Genomic DNA, 22,001 nt, shown 5'->3' with positions numbered 1-22,001 from the left:
GCCATGATAAATTGCCCTTAGTGTCCAAAATTGCCCTTAAGTGTTGGTTGAGTGGGGTTACTGGGTTATGGGGATAGGGTGGTGTGGGCTTGAGTACGGTGCTCTTTCCAAGAGCCGGTGCAAACTCGATGGGCTGAATGGCCTCCTTCTGCTCTGTAAATTCTATGAGTACTGCACTGAGAGAATCAGCCCACATTTATGGACTCGTGTATCTGGAGTGCGACTTGAATCCACAGCTATCTGATTCAGAGACGGCAGCGCTGAACACTGAGTCACAGAGGATACTGACACACCTCATTGAAAAGGAGTTGCGGTCAAATGTAATTTGCACCCAAAAAATATCTGGGGTCACTTGTAAACTGGCGCTATCTTCGCCCAGATTCTAACGATTACACCATTAGACCTGCCCCCTTATCCCAATGGCGCAATCATATTACCCATGAAAAAGAAATTTTATTAAAATATGACTGGAACACAAACAAGTCAGGGGCATCTGGAAGACTAAATACCAGCTTTGCTGGTGTCACATAAAGAAAGACAGATTGATAGGGCAGTCTGGTATCAATCGAGTCTCGCAGATATGAGGCACGCGAGTAAATAATCTGAGCTGTGCTTCATGTAAAAGCTGAAGTGGTGTACTGCAGAGACAGCGTAAGTTTCTTGTAGGAGAATGGGTTTGACTCACAGTTCCTGCCACCGAACCCGCTCCATCTCTTCTGTGGAGCCAATTGCCAGCAGTGATAATTGTTCCTCTTCAGTGCCTGGGATGAACCACCATCAGCAGAACGATTCCATGTCAGTTGTAAACACAATGTGGGAGAGCTGGCTTTCGTGCAGAAAATCTTAAAAACAGATTGTGTTACAAATGCAGTTTTTGGCAAGCAAAAATGCCGTAGTCCTTGGCTTTGAAAGTTCGATGGGTTTGTTAAAGGACTGCATGTTCAGCTCTCCCTCTGTTCCGCCATCTGTGATAGAGACTTTAACCAGCTTGCCTCGGCATTCTGGAATTCCCCCAAACTCGGGCACCCTTGCTGCACCCCATTTCCACATTCTGGAACTCTCCAATCTCCTGTCCCCACCTCTGGAACGTTCCCTAAATTTCTTTCCCAAATCGTGGAAGTCCTACTTACCCCTCCCCTTAAATCCTGGAACACCCCAATTCCTTTTCCCACCTTCTGAAACTCCCACTGAACGACTTTGCCCAAATTGTGGAACTCTTTGTAAAATCCTTCCCCGCATTCCGAAACTCCCCCTTTCCCACCTGCTGGAACCCCCACTGAACCCTTTGACCCACATTCTGGAACTCCCAACTTTTGCTCCACCTCTCTTCAAGAAACTTTCCCCCATTAGAAGTCTCCCTTAAAACCAACAGCACACTCAATCATGTTCCCCCATCCTTCCCGACAAGCCTACAAACCACTTTTGGACACTGCTACAATAAAGTGCTATGTACATGTTGATGACCTGGGTCATCATGATAAAATGTGTGTACAGGTCAGTGCGGAGTTCATGTACAGAGGAATACATCATGAGCAGTCTGGCGGTGCTATCACATCGCCACTGGCTTCTGACAGTTCAAGTGGTTTTCCTCATGAAAGCCGCCGTTGAACGAAAGAAAGTTAGACTGCTGCATCTCCAAACTTTATCAAGCCAGCCAACGTAACGGCAACTGAGAGCACAGTTTTCAAAGCGGGGCCACTAGAGCTGATCCTGGCTATAGAAACCACCGATGCAGTGCCAACACCTTGCCCAACAGACTGCTGCAACCACAGAGCTAAGTCGAAAGGGCTCCCTCGTTGAATGTTGGAAGATAGAAGCAGGCACACTTACAGGCAAAGAACCGATTTGAACAACTAGGAAAACTGAACAGAATGTGGTTCAACACAAAACCTGTTCCTTAACTACCTGATCGGACTGGTCTGGGTGTGTTGGAAACCCCAATGATGTGACGTAAAGACAGCCTCCAAAATGTAAGCCATTACCAGCTTTTCCCATCACTGCTGCGAGTTACCATTGCTTATCCCACTTCCATGTTGTGAGGATGCAGGTTGGGGGTTAGGTTTTAGCAATTCAGTGCTTTTTACTATCAGCACTATCACTACATTCATTGTGAAACAGCCATGTTGTCCGCTAGGCTCACACTTATTTTTACTTCTCATTTGTGCTAACATTATTTGTCCGGGGAGGGGGCATTGCATAAATCTGTATCAATATGCCAGCTAACCGTTGCGAATTGGTGGTTACAGCTCGTCCCACAACTCTTATTTTTAAACTGGCTTTTCTATATGACTGCTTGGGCTCATCAACTCAAGTTTTGCTAATGCTAAAGATTGAAATATTCTCCAAAATTTAAATTAAATGCCGTCAGTGGGATTGGAACCCGTGTCCCAGAGCATGAGTCTGGGCCATGGATTACGAGATCAAGGGCAGCACGGTGGCGCAGTGGTTAGCACTGCTGCCTTATGGCGCCAAGGTCCCAGGTTCAATCCCAGCTCTGGGTCACTGTCCATTTGGAGTTTGCACATTCTCCCCGTGTTTGCGTGGGTTTCGCCCCCACAACCCAAAGATGTGCAGGCTAGGTGGATTGGCCACACTAAATTGCCCCTTAATTGGAAAAAATGAATTGGAATTTTTTTTTTTAAGGATTACGTGATCTATGACATTACCACTGCCCCACTGGCCTCCCTCTCCAGTATACTTGAGGTAAATCTTTAATTCCCAGACATTCCCAAGTTCTGGAACGTTACGAAACTTCATGCTCCCAAATCAGATACGGCACACGGTTGACCCACAGGAAATCTGACCCTCCTCTACCTTGCTGATCAAACTGAATTCAATGCTCAGAAGGGCCCCCTAATTGGGGCAATATGATATCCCCATTTCATTCCCAGCCCATCATTGGGTTTCCCTGGTTGTCCATTTACCAGGAGCCTGTGCTGTACTGCTCTATGTTCTAACTTATTGAAAGATAGGCTTACTGGACTCACAAAGACCAGAAGCTGGATTGAGAAGAACTAAAGTCATTTTTATGATGGATCAGTAAGACCAGGAAAGGAGAGGAGACCTTCAAAAAATTCATTCAAACCCAGGGGTACAAGAACTAACTCCTAACTCCAGTGCCTCACCCTGCCCCGTGTTCCTACTTTGTTGCTGGGTTACAATTGCAAAGCAATTGACGGCCCTCTGCTCCTTTCACTCAGGTGCCCTTTCCACACATGCGAAGCTCAGGAATGAATGTTGACAGGTTGTTGCGTTGTTGGGGCCATCACAGTTGAGTCCAATCCCATCTTCCTATACTCCTAGTCATCTGACAGTGGTCAGCAACAGGACGCGTCATTGATTTTCCTCTCCCCATTGGCCTGGAAGACACCAAATTAACACAGCCGCTACCTGCTCACCCAGGGCGTCAAAACGTGGCACTTTGTTGGTCTGTGTGGCTAAGTATCGTACCAGGCAACGTATCTTGTTCAAGTAATGGCTTTCAAACTGAGTGGGTTGGATGGAAGATGGGGCAGCCCTCAAACACATTCAGTTCTCCGTTAATCATTTTGCAATGAAGAAAAAAGAAGGCAACTAAGAGCCATGGCAATTGAATTACCTAATCTTGAAAATGCAACATTTCTCAACCAGAAGGTAGCCTATCAGGAGTTACCTGTACCTTCAGGCCCTATAAAATCAGCCCAAGTTCGGCAAGAATGGAGGTTATGCAAAATCCAGGCTTGGAGTAAAATTTAACAGTTCTGAGAATCTGGCTCCTCCAGAGCTACATTTGCTTGATAACACCATTAAAGCTTGCCTTCTGCTGGCCCTTTTTCTTTCGTGGCAAGGCCACCATGAGGAAGAACTCCTTTGGTTGAGAAAACTAGAAGTACTTTGTTAGTGCCTTTATTTTGTCAAACCCCACGAACAGAGAAATCTGCCGCCTCGTACTAGTGAGGTGGACTTTGGTCGTTCGTAGTTGTTCCTCGGCATTGCAAAGGGAATGCAAAAAGTGTAATGGGTAATCAAAATTCCGGGGTGAATTTTCTGATTTCGCTCACTGCGGGTATCGTCGTGGGCGGGATGGACAACCAAACAGACCACTGAAAGGTCCATTGAATTCGGGTGGGAATTTCCAGTCCTGGCTGCAAGCGGGTCCTGAATATACCACCCTTTGTTACAAAATTAGTTACGGTTCACTTTTAAACGCCAGTCACTTGAGCCAAATCCCTCCAAAGTGAACCAATCAATCAATTTATGAAATACACATAACATATGTATCAGCATTACTAGTATAACTCTAACCCAACCGTCCCTATCGTTAGATTTAGCTTAGATTTGGATTTGTCACATGTACCGTGCTACAGTGAAAGATATTGTTCTGCGTACAGTCCAGTCAGATGGTACCATACATGAAAAAATAGGACATACTCCCCCCACACCCCACCATGTATTATAACTTTAACATTTTTATACATTTTGAGTACCTAATTCATTTTTTCCAATTAAGGGGCAATTTAGCCTGGCCAATCCACCTACCCTGCACATCTTTGGGTTGTGGGGGCGAAACCCACGCAGACACGGGGAGAATGTGCAAACTCCACACAAACAGTGACCCAGAGCCGGGATTGAACCTGGGACCTCGGCACCGTGACCCGCACTGTAACAACCTGTGGGAAAGAGCAGAAAGTGCATTGAGCCTAACACTCAATTCTGGCAAGACTCTGCTGAACCTAAAATTTGAAGAATATGAACGCTTCTTTAGGAATGAAAACTGGTGGGCAAATATTGACAATTCTGTTATGGATAAGTGCTGAGAAAAGTTTTGGATAACAATTTGGAAACAGAAAGCCAATTTAGACAGCTACAGTTTCTATCTTGCGCTGTCTGACCTTCCTTCATAAGCAGCTTCCAGCAAATTCATGTTTATAGGATCGCACCTGATTGGCAAGCAGAATGGAAGTTTTTCTATAAATATAAACTTATTTATAACACAGGGCCATATGATAACAGTAGCCCTGATAACTTTGGACGATTCTTCACAATTCCTCTTTAAACCAAGCTGATGGGACAAACGCTGACGGATTAACCAGTGACAGACTGGTCACTGATGCATGCCTGTGATGGGCTGGGATCAGAATGAATGCTGGATGCCAAGGATGACCCTCATGGCTGTCAGTGACACAATAGAGAACCCACATTGCATGCCTGTAAACCATCTACACCCCATCCCTTATTTTGGCTCATTCCCTATAAACAATATTCCTGTGAAGTAAGTGTCCAACCATCACAGAGGCAGGTAATGTCAGTGAAGTTGAAGCAGGCAGTCTTTTTGATGGAGAGGATATGGGGTTGGGAACTCTGCCTGGGGCCAATTGAGGAACCAAAGTTGCAAACAGTTAAGTTCAACGTGTGACAGCGGTCGGGGGAGGTGGGATGGAAAAGGAAATAGGAAAGTGGAGCGTAGGCCATAATCAGATCAGCCATGGTCTTATCACGTGGTGGAGCTAGCTCGGGGGAGCGGGGGGGGGGGCTTTTCCCCCCTCCCCCCATCATAAATGTCAGTTGTGGGCTCTCCTGCGCTAGTCCAGCTCACCCCCTGGCCACTTAATAGTTGTTTGGCCTTTAATCGGCTTGGTGCGAGATGGCCACCTCCTTTGAATACAAAGTTGTGCCTCCAAGAGCAGCAGATCAATCAAATGGCTGCCAGCTTCCTTGCCCCATTTCTTCTGGAATGGTGGCCTCTGCTAGGACCAATGATCTCCAAGAAAGCCATTCAGCGATGCAACCTGGACTGCAAAGTGAGCCCAGAGTCTCAACAGGGCCAGGGTGGCAGGTCCTGGTGAGAGGGTTGAGGACCTGTGGTTAGCAGGGGCGATAGGTTGGCAAAGGGGGGAAAATCAAGGGTGCAGCTCACATTCTGAGGGGTTTCAATGCAGCCCCTCCACCACGCAAACAGCTCTTGCTGGGCAGCCTGGAGAGTGTCTCTCTAGCTGCAGGAAAAGTCACAGCAGCAGCGGGAGGAGGTCCTTAAGTAGCCATTAACTGGCCACTTAATGGCCTCAACTGGCACATGGATGAGCAAACAGCCTGGTGCTTACTTTGCCATGGGTAAAGTGACCACTGGGTTGGAGACAGGCAGTTAGGTGACAGACACAGCACCACTAACATTTCTCCCAGTTTTTCTAGTCTGCCATCTAGTCTGCCCAGTCTGCCATCCTTCCCTGAGGAGAGCGTAAAACCTCGGACTATGCCTTATACTTATATGCAGCATACATATGAGGAAGAGGAAGGGGCTATGGATAGATCTTTGGTAAAACTCCAATGGTAATGGTGAAGGAAAGGAAGCCATTGCCAGATTATTTTTTGCGAAATTCAGTCAGCAAAAGTAGTGCCAAACAAGATAGCTGGACAATGGAACAGATAGAGAAGGATGATATAGTCACCTATAATCAAAGGTTGCAGGGAGCTCAAAAGAGACAAAGAGAGAAAATGAACCATTGTCATAGTCACAAAGGATGCTATTTGCAACTTTGATCAGACCCCCATCCAGTACAAGGGCAGAAACTTGAAAGGAGGGATTCAGGCATGAGGCTCAAGAGCATTGGGCGTAGTTTCAGATGCAAGAAGGTTAGATTTTTTTAGGAGAGGCAGGGGGTGATAGTTTTGAGGGGGGCGAGGGACAGTACATGAGAAAAGAATACAATTTCCAATGCTAGCTCTCACAGGGACCAGGGAGGAGAGTTGGACGGTGAGCAGTTTAGTAGCAATGAGGGGCATGGGAGAAGAAGGTAGATCTCATGGTCAAGAAGGGCTTGGAGAAAAACTATAGAATAATGAAGGATCAAGACTGGGGCAGATGGGGATCCTCATGGGGTGTGTGGCTTGGGGGGCAAGGTAGAGGTCTAGCAGTGCCACTGAGTAGGGCACCAAATCTAAGTGGCAAAAAAGTCTGCATGCTCTTCACACTAGTTGTTGGAGGTGAGGATGGAGGGAGCAGGACAGAGGCAGCTTAAGAGCCCCAAGTTAAATAAAATTGCTCTTAATTTAGTAAAATCAGATGTTTTTCTAGACAGTAAAAAAAAGAGTGCCAGGCCTGAATTTGTTCCACAAGTGTGCAAGAACCAAATCTGTGTAAAGTCATGTGGCTGATTACTATATCGTATTTATTGGCTCAACCCTGTTAATGAGTTTGAAATCTAATCTGAATCACTTTGTGATTATGGCGTGGGTGTCAAGTATTCATGCCTCACTGTAATGAGTCGTCTTGTCAAAAACTATCAACAATTCTTACTGAGGCAATTTCTTGGACCCAGTTTTTCTCACTCAATCAAACTTCATGAGGAAATGGACAACAGATTGAAGAACGCTGGCTTCCAGATCATGGGTTGCATCCCATGCTGTGTTTGGTGACGGGGGGGAAGGGGGTGCATTTAATCGGGCAGGAGGGTGGCAGGTGGCGACCCCTCCACCTTCCTGCTACTGCCCTGATTAAGTCGGTGGTGGGTAGACCCGTGGACAGCTGTCACTTAATCCCCAGGCGGGCAATTCATGCCCACGTCAAAGGCCTCTTCCCACCAGCTGTGGTATTCACCCAGCCGTGTGCTGGGGGTACTTACCTGTCTTGAAGCCCAAATGGTAAAACCTGTCAGGGTTGCTTGTAAGCTTTCAGGGGACCCACATTCATAGGAATTCAGTGCTTGATCAAGGGACCCTTCATCGGAAAGGGGGGGGAGGAGCTGCTGAGAGGCATCCTCTGCCCTGGTTGCAGCAGCCCCGCCCTCCCCAGTGGTGGTACTGAGCAACAAAGAGCGGCCGGCCTCTAATTGGCTGGCAGCTCTCAGCAGGTGTGACTTCCATCCTCGGGATCCTTGAATGCTTGAATGGCTCTTAATTTGGCAGGACTTCCTAATACGAGTTGACACGGGGCTCGCACCAGCCAGTGGCCAGGATTCCCATTGCTTCCACTGAACACCACCCAATAATTTGGATGAAAATAATCTGTCACGCTCTTATCTCATTATTGTCTTGGTTTAACCTTCTGTCTCTTCCACACCAGATAAAATAGCTTTTTTGGGAAATTGTTGTTCTTCAAACAGGCCATGAACTATATAATGCTAAAGGAAAACACATAACACGTATCTGGCTGAGAGATTCAGGCAGTAATTCAATCTGAGGGTTCTACTACCATTCAAGATCTCCTCTCACGATTAGGATATCATGAGAATTCTTTGCCGAACTACCACTGGTTGAATCATTGGCATCCTACAAGTGTCTGATATAAATCTATGCAAAAAGAACTAAGGTTTGCTTCGAAAATATACGAGCGCCTGCAGAAACCTCGCAAGACGATAAGGACCACTTAATGATACTCCCCCAATTCGATGTCACCAGCTACTGGAAACTGCTACAGTTCTAATCTGTCGACGCTAACTCCAAAGCCTGGCTGTGTGCAGGCAGGAAGGACCAAGACAGAAACATGTCTGTTGTGCAGGCAGTGATCTGTTTTGGCATGAGTACTATCATTGGTATTATAATGACGGGGAGAGGAACTGCTCCTGGGCATAAAGTCATTAGCAGCCAAATAAAGGGACCGATTATCAGCAAGAGAGAAAATAAAAGTACCATCTGACATACAGTGTGTGCAACTATCTGACCTAGGGTACAAACCTGAGGGACTAAATCGTCTATTGTTCCTATGGTCGCCCACCAATATTTTGGGCAAAGCTGCTCGGCACTTGATAATAAAAACGTGAGGTATATTAGTCTGAGGAGTTACAAGTCTTGATTAATTTTAGTCAGCAACGCACATAGCTACTTTCACCCTTTTAGGTCAGTGGAATCAATTGCACGCAAGAAAACTGCAAGATTTACAAGTGCAGGAACTATGAATGGGTCTGCTGTGTTTACAATGGTACTTTATGACAATTATCAATGCAATGTTACATAAAACCTTTTCATTCTGTTACGTGGCGGAAAAGATGAACTCAGTTTGAGCACTGAATGATTTGTGGAATAGCCACAGAGGCAACGAGCAAACCTTCAGATAGAAACACAAGGACTAGGAGCAGGAACTGACCATATGGCCCCTCGAGTCTTGTCTACCATGCAATACGATCATGAATGATCTTCGGTTTCAACTCCACTTTCCCACCTGTTCGTCATATCCTTTGATTCCTGAGGAGACCAAAAGTCTGCCTATCCCAGCTTTAAATATATTCATCAATGGAGCCTCAATAACTCTCTGGGGTAGAGAATGCCAAAGATTCACAACCCTTTGAGTGAAGAAATTTCTCCTCATCTGAATCCTAGATGATCCTCCCCTTATCCCAAAACTGTGCCCTTGGTCTAGATTCTCTAGCCAAGGGAAACAACCTCTTAGCATCTACCCTGTCAAGCTCCTTCATAATTGTGAATGTTTCAGGAGATCTCACCTCATTCTTCGAACCTCCAGAGGATATCGACCCAATTTACTCAGCCTCTCTGATAGCATAACCCCTCATTACAGGCATTAGTCTGGGGAACCTTTAATAATAATCTATTATTGTCACAAGTAGGCTTACATTAACTCTGCAATGAAGTTACTGTGAAAAGCCCCTAGTCACCACACCTGTTCGATACACTGAGGGAGAATTCAGAATGTCCAATTCACCTAACAAGCACGTCTTTCGGGACTTGTGGGAGGAATCCGGAGCACCCGGAGGAAACCCATGCAGACACTGGGAGAACATGCTGACTCCGCACAGATAGTGACCCAGGCCGGGAATCGAACCTGGGACCCTGGCGCTGTGAAGCAACAGTGCTAACCACTGTGCTACCATGCCGCTCTTTGCTGTACTGCCTCCAATATAAGTATCTCCATCTGTAGTTCTCTGCCTCCTTGGCGATTATTCACTTAAACACAGCAATGTGCCGTGATTTGAAAGAGGCCCCAAGAGTACCTCAGACAGAACGGGGATTAAACCTGTTGCCGCCGTTAGTCTGATCCACACACTAGCCATTCAGACAACTGAGCTAACTGGGACCCCCACCCTCCAAAACCCCCAATGCAAATATACACTTTCTTAAATATGGAGACCTAGGGCTGGATTCTCCAGTCGCCGTCGCCGAAATCTCGTTCGGCGAACAGCCGGAGAATCCGATTCCCGACCAAATCAGTGGTGGCGCCGTTTTCGCGATACTCTGCCCCCTCCAAAGCGGCGTACTCGGAGAGTATGCCCCGCCACGTATCGACGGCATCAGGACGTTGCCTGAGGCCCGCCCCCGATGCTCCCCCCCCCCCCCCACCCCCCCCCCCCCCCCCCCACCCCCCCCCACCCCCCGCCGCCCGACCGACCAAATTCCCGACGGCGTGGGTCTCTCATGGCCTCACCCATTGGGAACTCGGCGTGGCAGCTGTGGACTCAGTCCAGCGCCGCCACAGTCGAGGGAGGGCCGATCCGTGGGCAGTGGGGGACGTTATTCGGGGCTGGAGTGGTCTGGGGTGTGCGAGCCGGCCGAAGGGGGGGGGCTACTGCGCGGGACTACTGCGCGGGCCGGTCTGCGAGTGGCCTCCACCATGTAGCACGGCGCGGCCGGCTGCTCTACGCTGCCGTCCTGCTAGCCCCCAGAAAACGGGGCATCGTGGCCGTTTCGCGCCATTTTGTCTGCCGTAAAACGCCACCGTTCCCACGCCGGCATGGGGACATAGCCCCAGAATCCAGCCCCTAAACTGCACACTCCAACGTGGTGTCACTGAAGGCCTGCTCAGTTCTAGCACAACCTCCTTGTTCTATTACTACTCTAATCCCCTTCCATTTGAGGTTAACATGGCATTTTTCTTCCTAACTGCTTGCTGTACCTATAGGCTAACTATCGGTGTTCTCCATTTGAGTTTGCCCAAGGCCCTCTGAACATCCACATGAACATGTTTCATGCCTTTTTAAAAAATATTCTGTTTTTCTACTCTCACAACCAAAGTGAATAATTTCACACTTCCCCACATGATACTCCATCTGTCACCTTGTTGCCCACTCACTTAACCTGTCTATATCTCTTGGCAACCCCTTTGTGTCCTTCTCACAGCTTGCATTCCCACCCAGCTTTGTATTGTCGGCAATATTCCAAGTTTCAAAGCTTGGCAACATGATAGCACAGTGGTTAGCACTGTTGTTTCTCAGCTCCAGGGTTCGATTCCCAGCTTGGGTCACTGTCTGTGCGGAGTCTGAACGTTCTCCCCGTGTCTGCGTGGGTTTCTTCCGGATGCTCTGGTTTCCTCCCACAGTGCAAAGATGTACAGGTTAGGTGGATTGGAGAGCAGCACGGTGGCGCAGTGGTTAGCATTGCAGCCTCATGGCGCTGAGGTCCCAGGTTCGATCTCGGCTCTGTGTCACTGTCCTTGTGGAGTTTGCACATTCTCCCCGTGTTTGCGTGGGTTTCACCCCACAACCCAAAGATGTGCAGGGTTAGTGGATTGGCCACGCTAAATTGCCCCTTTATTGGAAAAAATGAATTGGGTACTCTAAATTTATTTTTTTAAAAGGTTAGGTGGATAGGCCATGCTAAATTGCCCTTGGTGTCCAAAAAGGTTAGCAGGGGTTACTGGGTTACAGGGAGACGTGGGCTTGGGTGGGGTGCTCTTTCCAAGGGCCGGTGAAGACTCGATGGGCTGAATGGCCTCCTTCTACACTGCAAATTCCAGTATTCTAAAAAAATTCCATGATCCAAGCTTTGTTTTGAAGGTTCTTCACCTATCTGCTGTTTTGTTACTTGAGCAATGGAAACAAAAATTACAAATGGTCTTCTACATCCCTGATTGTAACAGCCACTCCAAATTTTCTTATTTACTTTCCAGGCCTTTACTTCCTAGTCTAAGGTTTCAGCTGTCAGCAAACTAACTTACTGCAGGAATTGTACTTCTGACAATGCAAAACAACTGTTTGCTGGGTTTCTCATCTTTAGTTACTTAGCTGATGTACATAACTTTGAAGAGACTTCCATGCCTTAACTTGGTAGTCTTGTGTTTGAATACCAAATGTTGTGATCCAACCACAAACAAACAAAACAAAAATGCACAAAATCTGCCAAGGAAATAACCCTAATGGTTTAAAAGTCTGAAGTCATGTAGTACTCCTATGACCTTGTATGGGCTGTCATTTTCCAAACTTGTAGCTGTGTCTTTCCCCTCTATTCACTCCCTAAGCTTAGTTCTCCGTTGTGTAATAAAGAAGTCTTACAACACCAGGTTAAAGTCCAACAGGTTTGTTTCGATGTCACTAGTGCCATTCACCTGAGGAAGGAGCAGCGCTCCGAAAGCTAGTGACATCGAAACAAACCTGTTGGACTTTAACCTGGTGTTGTAAGACTTCTTACTGTGCTCACGCCAGTCCAACGCCGGCATCTCCACATCGTGTAATAAAGACACAGAGTTTGCTGGCAAATTAACTGAGTCCACGGAGTAACACCCCAGCAATCTATGACAAGGAAGCATCAGTAAGTTTTGACCAACGAGGACACCTTCTGCTCTGACTCTCACATATTAGAGTTCCCCTACAAGGTGACCGGTTTAGCTCACTTGTCCAGACAGTTGGTTCATGATGCAGAACGAGGCCAGCAGCGCGGGTTCAATTGCTGTACTGGCTGAGGTTATTCATGAAGGCCCCTACTTTTCAACCTTGCCCCTCACCTGAGATGTGGTGATGTAAATTCATCTGCGAACCACCGATAGCTAAGCCTTGGGTGACTGTTGGGCCAAAGAGTGCAGATTTGCATTGACAGTAGTGTCAACTGTGGCTGGGCGGGTAGCACTCACACCTCTGAGGTAGAGGGCTGTGGGTTCAAGCCCCATTCTAGAGACATGAGCACACAAATCGAGGCTGATGCTCCAGTACGGCCCCCCCTCTTTCGGAAGAAATGTTAAAACAAAATGGTCCGAAAAGATGCCATGACACTGACTACTTAAGGTTTTGGCCGATATGCATCCATGGGCAGAGGATCTGGTTATTATCATGTTACTGTTCATCATACCTTGCTGCGCACAAATTGGGTGCTTTGTTTTCTATAATGCAAAGGTGACACTTCAAATGTATTCCATTGGCTGTAAAGCACTTTGAGATCAGTAGAGGTACGAGTGCAACTTATTTTCCTTCTGGCAAAACGACAGGAAAGCTGGTTGTCAAATACTGGAAACATCTTATTGCGACCCTATGTACAGTGCAACTCAGGCTCCAGAATATTGACTATCCGGTGGAATGGCAAATGCTGTACTCATGCCAAAGGAACTATAGTACACCAACATCAACAGTCACTGCGTGGGAAGTTGTAAATTTTAACCTTGACAGAAATATTATGTAGCTCGTGTGGTGTTGTGGCACCCAAGATGAATAGTGTTACAAATACTGGGCATAAGTTAGATCCTGGTAAGGGATATGAGGAGTGGGCAGCAGTTGTGAGGGGTGAAGGCTTGCTAGCTTTGCAAATTATTCCAAAATAAATTTGGCAAAGGGTATACAATCCCTTCTATTCCTAATGGATAATTATGAAGAGAACATTAAACACCTTCGAGCTCATTCCACCCAATAGAAGACTATCAACAATATACAAAAGACAGGAGGGTCCAGGGTATGTACTGCAGTAAAATTTAAACAAAAACTATACAAGGATCCTAAAAAGGAATGGGGATGCAGGTAATGTGGTGTGCGTTTATGGAGATTAGAATATTATCCTTCTTCCCCTGGGACCCCTGTTTAAATTCAGCACAGACTGGTTGGATGAGAATCTCCTTGTATGGAACTCATAAAAATGAGTTGAACCAGGTTCCTAGTGGGTTGCGAGTGAACACATTGGCACTGAGTTCAGAGTCACACTCGGAGAGGTGAAGTTGGCGTAGAGGGAGTTGGGTGATGTTTAGAGATCAGTGTCACGCAGGTGAAACGTACATAAAGCAGACTCTGCCTCTGCTTTTTTGTTGTTGTTGCAGTACACTTCAATAAAGGAGCCCAAATCAGAACACTAGCGACTCAAAATGTCACATTTCCATGTATCAACATGCCTCACCTTGGTAAGCCCAAAATGTCATTCAAATACTTTTTAACAAATGAGGTATCTGGGCAGCAGCAATCTGTGAAAGACTTCCATGACAATCACCCCTCCCCTTCAATGTCAATCACCCCTTCCACTACCAATCACAATCATAACCCTCAGTCTGCCTGCCAACCATAGTAGTCCTTCTGGTCAATCTCATTCTCTCACTCTACTGATAAGAGGAAAGACTTTTCACAACGGTCGCCTGCTTTTACAGACAGACAAAACTATGAATTGTGTCAGTAACAAAAGGCCTGTCTCCTTTAAAGGATTGCCCTGCTATCGTTGGCCATAACAAAAAGAGGAGTTACTCCTTTTCCCTTCGCCCACCACCCCCATCACGCCCCCAGCCCACCTTGTCAAAATGGAGTTAGTGAGAATGAGTCAATGTTCTTGCATATAAACAAACACTTAAAGTGAGGGAGGGAGAGGGGGGATCAACAATGACAGGGAGAAATTTCCATTTATAGAGTCAAAATCATTACAAGGGGGGTATCGAAAGATTTAAGGCTCAGTGGGGGTACCACTCGGCCCATCGTGCCCGTGCAACCCCAGTCTGATTCCAACCTCCCAGCCCGTCAAGCCTCTGAGGCCCCAGCACTTAAAGAGAGGTTAGAAACATCTTTGAGTTACATTTGGAGACATCCGTGCTGCTAAAGGACATCATGTTTATGGGAAAGTGAGGGGGGGGGGGGGTGAAATCGGAGTCTGAATGGCACAAAGTTGGGCTACTCACTTTAAGAAGTACCGCTGGCCTGAGGGCGTCTTGGCCATCTCCCAGCCGGGGGGCAGCGGCACGTCGTCGATGTTGTCGAAGGACTGCTGCCGGAGGTGGCCGTACGGCTGGGGGTTGGGGTTGGCACTGACGGGCAGCGAGGCCGGGGAGGAGTGCGATCGGATGTGCTGCACCTGGAACTGGGGCAAGTTGCTGCTGGAGTCCGTGCTCGACTGGCGCGAGTGCGACCCCGAATCGGGCTGTTTGAAAAAGGACTCGGGCAGCTTCCTCATCCGCATGGGCACCTGATGCGGCACGGTGCCCGGCTTGGGGTTCATCACGGCGTTGAACAGAGCCTCCAGGTCGGTCTCCGAGTCCCCCAGGACGCGAACGATGGTCTGTCCCGGTGGTGGGATAGGATTGGGATCCATTTTCACACCGGCTCTTAACTTTTGCACGATATGAAGCAGACGTCAAATAAATAGAAAGTTTTGAAAACTTTTTTTTAAAACTTTTTTAAAATTTCCCCCCCCCCCGCCCCCCTCCTCTCTCCTCTCCCCAACAACCCCTCTCCAACGTTTTTCTTTTCAAAAGTGCGAGTGTAAAATAATCATGATCTCCCGTCTCCAAACTCCTGGCAAATAATTTTTGTTTTTTTTTCAACAAAAAAAAGTTGGGGAAACTCAAGTTTCCAAGGAGTGTTCACACAGTCAGCGTCGGTTCTGGCAGCACTCCCTCTCTTTAATTATTCATCAGCTTCCCAGTCTGGGTTCCTTGACCTGAGCAAATCAGGCTCCGGAGAAACTTTTTTAAGGATGGAAAACAAGCCCTTTGTCGATTTCCTCCAACACACACAAATGTGCGCAAACACAACTTCGACTAAAGCAACTTTTCCAACAACTTTTGTCTTGAAAACTTTTTTTGTGTGTGTGTGTGTCTTGTCTGTGTGTGTTGGGGGAGGGAGTGGGAGGTTTTACTATAAGGCACAACCCACCCAGAGAGAGAGAGAGATAAAAGACGTTCTCAATGTAGGTTCTGCTGTTTCGCTGACGTGAGGAAATGAGTTTGCGAAACTGCAATTAGAGAGGGAAAAAAAGATGAGGGGAAAGAGAAGAGGGAGAGACTGGATTCTTCCCAGCTGCACTGAAGGAATGTTGGCGTCCACAGCAGCTGAGATCTCCCTCACTAAACCCCGAGGAGCCCCTATGTGCCCCCCCCCCCCCCCCCTCGCCCCATCCACCCTTTTGTTTTGGAGTTGGGTGACCTTAAGAACATGAAATCACTTTGCCTTTCTGTTATTACCATATATGGACTCAGAGGAATTTTAATCCCCGCCTCCCTCCCCCACTCTATTTTCTTCTGTCACTCTATCTGTCTCGGTGTTCGTTCTCCCTCATTGACTCGCCTCCCGTTTCATTTTCCGTTCCCTTTTCTCTCCACTTTTTTTCTCCCTTTCTTTCTCTGCCTCCCCTCTCTTTCTCCATCCAGCCTTTCCAGTTTATGTCATCTGCAGGGCTTCACTTTCCTCATGCCAAGCATGGTCAGGTGGCATGGCAAAATCTGTTCAAAAGTGGCAGTACAACTCCTGAGACTATTGAACCCTCTGTGGTCCCAGGATCACCCCCCCCCCCCCCCCCCCCCACACACACACAGTATTAACTCTGCATGGGTGTTGATCCCGATCATTTCCTACCATTTGATTTTGTACCTGACCATCAGGGGTGGTGGGGGTAGGGAGGGGGTTTTGACTGAGAAACTTATAAAATCCAAACCTTTTTTAAAAATAAATTTAGAGTAACCAATTTCTTTTTCCAAATTAAGGGGCAATTTAGCATGGCCAATTCACCTACTCTGCATAAAACCTAACGTTAAACTGTGTTTTCTTTCGGAAGAGTAAAATGATTTTTTTCCCCCATTATGTCACCTATATAAGGTGAAAGGTGTTGAGGAATCGAGGTTGCCAATTTAATTTAATTCAGCAGCAAAAGAAACCTCAGACCTGAAGCTGCGATCTTTGCCCCCCTCCCTCGTCCGTGTTACACTCCTTGTTAGCTTTCAAGCTTGGCAAAAGGTGGCATTCCTATTTGGAGCCCCAGGCGGATATAACACAGGCAGAGATAATCTGAATTTAAGAGGCCATTTTCGCAGTGGGTGTACAGTGTCTGGAACAGTCTGTGCTGTTACAGTTCTAATGCCATTGATGTGGAATCACGAATGCTGAAGGACATGTGCAGAAATGCATGAAATGATGAAACTGGGGAGTGACACCATCGCGCCTTAATTGTTTTGTTGCTGTGTTTTTCAGCCAAGAAAATGTTTAAATTTCCTGATGAAACAAGCATTGAAACTTGGGATAACTATTGAACAAGCTATGGAAAGAAAGAGCTTGCGTTCTTGTAGCGCCTTTCACAACCCCATTCGCCACAGAATGCTTAACAACCAATGAAGTACTTAAGTAGGAAATGCGGTTGCCAATTTGCGTGCAGCTTAGGGTCCCACAAACAGCAGGTTTTAGTGATGTTGTTCAGTGACGGTTATGTATTGGCCAGGGCACTGGGGATCGGGCGGCATGGTAGCACAGTGGTTAGCACTGTTGCTTCATAGCTCCAGAGTCCCAGGGTCGATTCCCGGCTTGGGTCACTGTCTGTGGTGAGTCTGCACGTTTTCCCTGTGTCTGCGTACGTGGGTTTCCTCCGGGTGCTCCAGCTTCTTCCCACAAGTCCCGAAAGACATGCTTTTAGGTGAATCGAATATTCTGAATTCTCCCTCTGTGTACCCGAACTGGCGACGCAGTGTGGCGACTGGGTGCTTTTCACAATAACTTCAATACAGTGTTAATGTAAGCCTACTTGTGACAATAATAAAGATTATTATTGTTATTAAATCTCCTGTTTTTCTTCAAAATAACGCCATGGGATTCTACACATCCACCTGAGGGGGCCTTCATTTAATGTCTCATCTGTATGGCGTTACATCTGACAGTTCACCATTGCCCAGTCCTGTAATCGAGCTCCAGGTTAGACTTTGCGCTCCAATCTTTAGACTGCGACTTGAATCAATAACTTTCTGACTCAGAGTTAAGAGTGCTACCACTAACCTCGAGCTGATACCAATGACTGATAGGATTGAAGATTAGAGGAAATTTATAATGGAGTTGCACTCTATTAATGATCTGGGTACAAAAGGTTAGGTAGAAGAGACACAGGTTCAAATTAGTAGGAGGCAAATTTACAACTGGGACCAGGATGTTCTGATTCACACGAAGACTGATCCACATATTGAATGGGCTTACAGGTACAATAATGGAGACAAAAACCCTGTTATGGTTCAGATGCCATAATGAGGTGAATGCAGGGTATTCCAACAGCTGGAAAACTTCAAGTACATCCTTCATTTTTATTAAGCTCATGCGTGAAAATAATTACATTGCCAAACTTACATAATTCTCTTGATCAACACAAAATAAACCATAAGAACATAAGGTAAAGGAGCAGTGGTGGGCCCACAATGACCTCTCAAACCTGCTCCACCAATCATGGCTGATCTTCATCCTTAACCTCACTTTCCTGCCCTGTTCCTATATCTCTTGTTTCCCTTAGTGTCCAAAGACCTATCGATCGCTTTCTTGAGCGAACTCAACATCGGAGCATTCATAGCTCTCTGGAGGTAGAGAATGCCAAAGATTCACGAACTTCTGAGTGAAAAGAATTTCTCGTCATCTCCATCCTAAATGATTGACCTCTTCTCTTGACACTATTCCCTGGTTCTAGGCTCTCCAGCCAGTGTCAACAGCCTCCCAGCTATGAGAAACTCAACTCTCATCCAAGCATAACAGGTTCTCTGATGCTCTAGAGTGTAACATTAAACACTACCCACAAACACACAACTGCACTATTACATTTCAGTTAGGGAGAGCAACATAATTACAGACAACACAAGTTTTCATTCAATACTGTCTCTTAAAAGACAGAACAAAAAAATCTGGCATTTATATTGCGCCTTTCATGATCTCTGAGCAGCCTAACTTGCTTTGCAACCAATGGAGTACTTTTTGAAGTCAAAGTTGTTAAGTAGGTAACATAGACTTTGTTGAGATTTTATTCTTTTCTCAAATAAATTTAAAGTACCCAATTCATTTTTTTTCAATTAAGGGGCAATTTAACTTGGACAATTCACACACCCTGCACATTTGATTTGATTTATTATTGTCATATGTATTAGTATACAGTGAAAAGTGTTGTTTCTCGCATGCTATACAGACAATGCATACCGTGCTTAGGGAAGGAAGGAGAGACTACAGAATGCAACATTACAGTCATAACTAGGATGTAGAGAAAAGATCAACTTAATCCGAGGTAGGTCCATTCAAAAGTCTGATAGTAGCAGGGAAGAAGCTGTTCTTGAGTCGGTTTGTACGTGACTTCAAAATTTGGTATCTTTTTCCTGACGGAAGAAGGTGGAAGAGAGTATGTCCACACCTTTGGGATGTGGGGACGAAACCCACGCAGACACAGGGAGAATGTGCAAACTCCACACGGACAGTGACCCAGAGCCGGGATCGAATCCGGGTCCTCGGCGCCGTGAGGCAGCAGTGCTAACCACTGCGCCACCGTGCCACCCACTACTTTTTTCATATAAACTTAGAGTACCCAATTCTTTTTTTCCCAATTAGGGGGCAATTTAGCAAGGCCAATTCACCTATCTTGTACATCTTTTTGGGTTGTGGGGGTGAGACACACGTAGACACGCGGAGAATGCGCAAACCCCACATGGACAATGAACTGGGGCCAGGATCGAGCAGAGATGTTGAGAGTAGAGGAAGGATATTGTGATGGACTGGGATCAGAGGAACATCAGTGCGAGTGTGGGCTTAGGTAGAATGAGGCCAAGGACTCAGGTCCTCCATAAATAAACTCCAAATCACCCAGAATCCTGCTACCCACATCCTATTGTACATTGATCTTTATTACCTATTTATGGAGGATTTTGGCAAGGGAAACTGGAAAAGTTGAGTCGGAAAGTGACAATTATGGAGGTGAGGATTTCATTGGCAGTTTGGAAGAAGAATAGAGTTGAGCAATACTTTGGAGCTGGAAATGGTGGTCTCAGTGATCGACTGAAAATTACTTTGATCCTCATCTGACCATTAGAAAGGAAATATAGGAATAGCGCTAATGTAATAGCAGATAATGCTGGAAAAACACCTGTAGAGAGAGAAATAGAGCTAACGTTTTGAGTCAGTACAACTTCTTCAGAGCTGAGGAATGGCGCTGCCTGGCTGAGGATGAACAAGAAGGCCAGGGAGGGCCAGATAGGAATGTCTACAATTTGTGGCAGAAGTTGAACAAAATGATTGCCCATGGTGAGTGTGCAAGGGTTCTGGCTAGCCCATAACTTGCTGTGTTTAATAGGAAGTATCGGTGTGAACAGAGAAAGAGAAAGATTCAATTTCCCACATGAAACCTATCTCTCAGTTTTTGTTCCCCCTTTTTCACTTCATGAGCTGAAATCATTACCTTTTGCACTGTCCCTTTTCTGTTTCCCAGGAGCAGTAAAATTGCAGAACCCCATACCTCAGTCAGTACCTCCTGCAATCTTCAGGCCTTCATAACTTAAATTGACCAATGGTGGCACAGTGGCAAGTGGTTAGCACTGCTGCCTCACAACGCCTGGGACCCGGGTTCAATTCCAACCTCGGGTGACTGTGTGGAGTTGCACATTCTCCCCGTGTCCGCGTGGGTTTCCTCCGGCTGCTCCGGTTTCCTCCCACAGCCCAAAGATGTGCAGGTGAGGTGGATTGGCCATGCTAAATTGCCCCTTAGGATGGGGTTGCAGGAATAGGGCGGGGGATTGGGCCTAGGTATGGTTCTCTTTCGAAGGGTCAGTGCAGACATGATAGGCCAAATAGTCTCCTTCTGCACTGTAAGGATTCTATGATTGCCTAATCATTACTTCCTGATGATCGCATCTTTTCTCCTACACTTTTCAACCTGAGTGCTATCTGTGCAATGGATTTCAGCTATCTCTCCATGTTTCTCAATTTTAAAATAAATCTTATTTCTTTGTTGCCGACTACTTCAACATCAACTTCTTCCCCACCCACCCACCGAGAGAGATGTCAGTCTTGACTGAGCACGCAGCAGGCGATAGGTAAACACAAAGCAAGACGGAGAGGGGGAAGAGGGAGATTAATGGGCAGGGGGAAACAAAGTAAAAGGAAGAGTTCAGTCGGAGGGAGACCAAACCAAGCAGGCACATTGGCTAAAATAGCAGACGCCAATAATAGAGCGGGAGTTAGGAATGAAAAGTAGGACAATGCCAGAAGGGCAGAGGGCTCACAAAAGGACAGATACCCAGATTTCTAAAGTCAGAATAAAAACCTGTATTCATAAAGCGCCTTTCACAACCTCAGGACATCCTAAAGTGCTTTACAGCCAACTAAGTACTTTTGAAGAGAGATGGCCACTGAGCTTTTATCATAGAATTTACAGTGCAGAAGGAGGCCATTCGGCCCATCGAGTCTGCACCTGCTCTTGGAAAGAGCACCCTACCCAAGGTCAACACCTCGAGCCTATCCCCATATCCCAGTAACCCCACCCAACACTAAGGGCAATTTTGGACACTAAGGGCAATTTATCATGGCCAATCCACCTAACCCGCACATCTTTGGACTGTGGGAGGAAACCGGAGCACCCGGAGGAAACCCACGCACACACGGGGAGGATGTGCAAACTCCGCACAGACAGTAACCCAAGCCAGAATCGAACCTGGGACCACTGAAGCTGTGAAGCAATTGTGCTATCCACAATGCTACCGTGCTGCCCTAAGCTATGTAGCTATGTAGGGTGCACAGCAATCAATTCTGTGACAAACAGAGGATTTTAGGAATATTGACTTCTAAATATTGGGATTATTTAAGGGTTAAAAGCCTAGAGTTGTAGTGTGTTTGGCTGCAGTGGTCATGTTTTTAAAAGTGATTTTGTTTTGTAACAGCCTGGGAGCTTCTAGTAGTCAGAAGGTGAAGTTGACCAAAGGAATGATGGTTTTCAGCTTGGGTTAATGCACTGAGGTTTGACTGAGGAAAGTCCCGGGGGAATTAATGTATTTTCAGTCTGCAGAGTTAATTTGTTTTTAAGCTTGGAGAGATGATGCCATTGCTGGGTGCAGCCAAGGAATACAGAGAGACATTTTGAAAAGTTTTAGAGAGTCAGTTTTGGAGAAGGCTTTGGGAGAGAGAAGAAGGGAA

At 46.5% G+C, this 22,001-nt stretch overlaps 1 protein-coding gene across 2 annotated transcripts in view; it reads right to left on the bottom strand.

The window, feature by feature from the left end:
- LOC140389598 (WW domain-containing transcription regulator protein 1-like) overlaps positions 1–15,900 on the bottom strand; it is a 190,969-nt gene extending 175,069 nt beyond the window's left edge. The window contains exon 1 of one of the 2 annotated variants that reach the window (XM_072473864.1): positions 14,777–15,900. In XM_072473864.1, the coding sequence (XP_072329965.1) occupies positions 14,777–15,186 (410 nt within the window). In that variant the 5' untranslated portion in view covers positions 15,187–15,900. The remainder of the gene's footprint in view (positions 1–14,776) is intronic. The other variant, XM_072473865.1, reaches the window with a different exon arrangement.
- Positions 15,901–22,001: the final 6,101 nt, after the last annotated feature.

This window comes from Scyliorhinus torazame, chromosome 14 (assembly GCF_047496885.1).
Source record: "Scyliorhinus torazame isolate Kashiwa2021f chromosome 14, sScyTor2.1, whole genome shotgun sequence".
Taxonomy (NCBI): domain Eukaryota; kingdom Metazoa; phylum Chordata; class Chondrichthyes; order Carcharhiniformes; family Scyliorhinidae; genus Scyliorhinus; species Scyliorhinus torazame.
The sequence above is the reverse complement of the archived record's forward strand: the minus strand, read 5'-3'. Positions and strand labels throughout refer to the sequence as shown.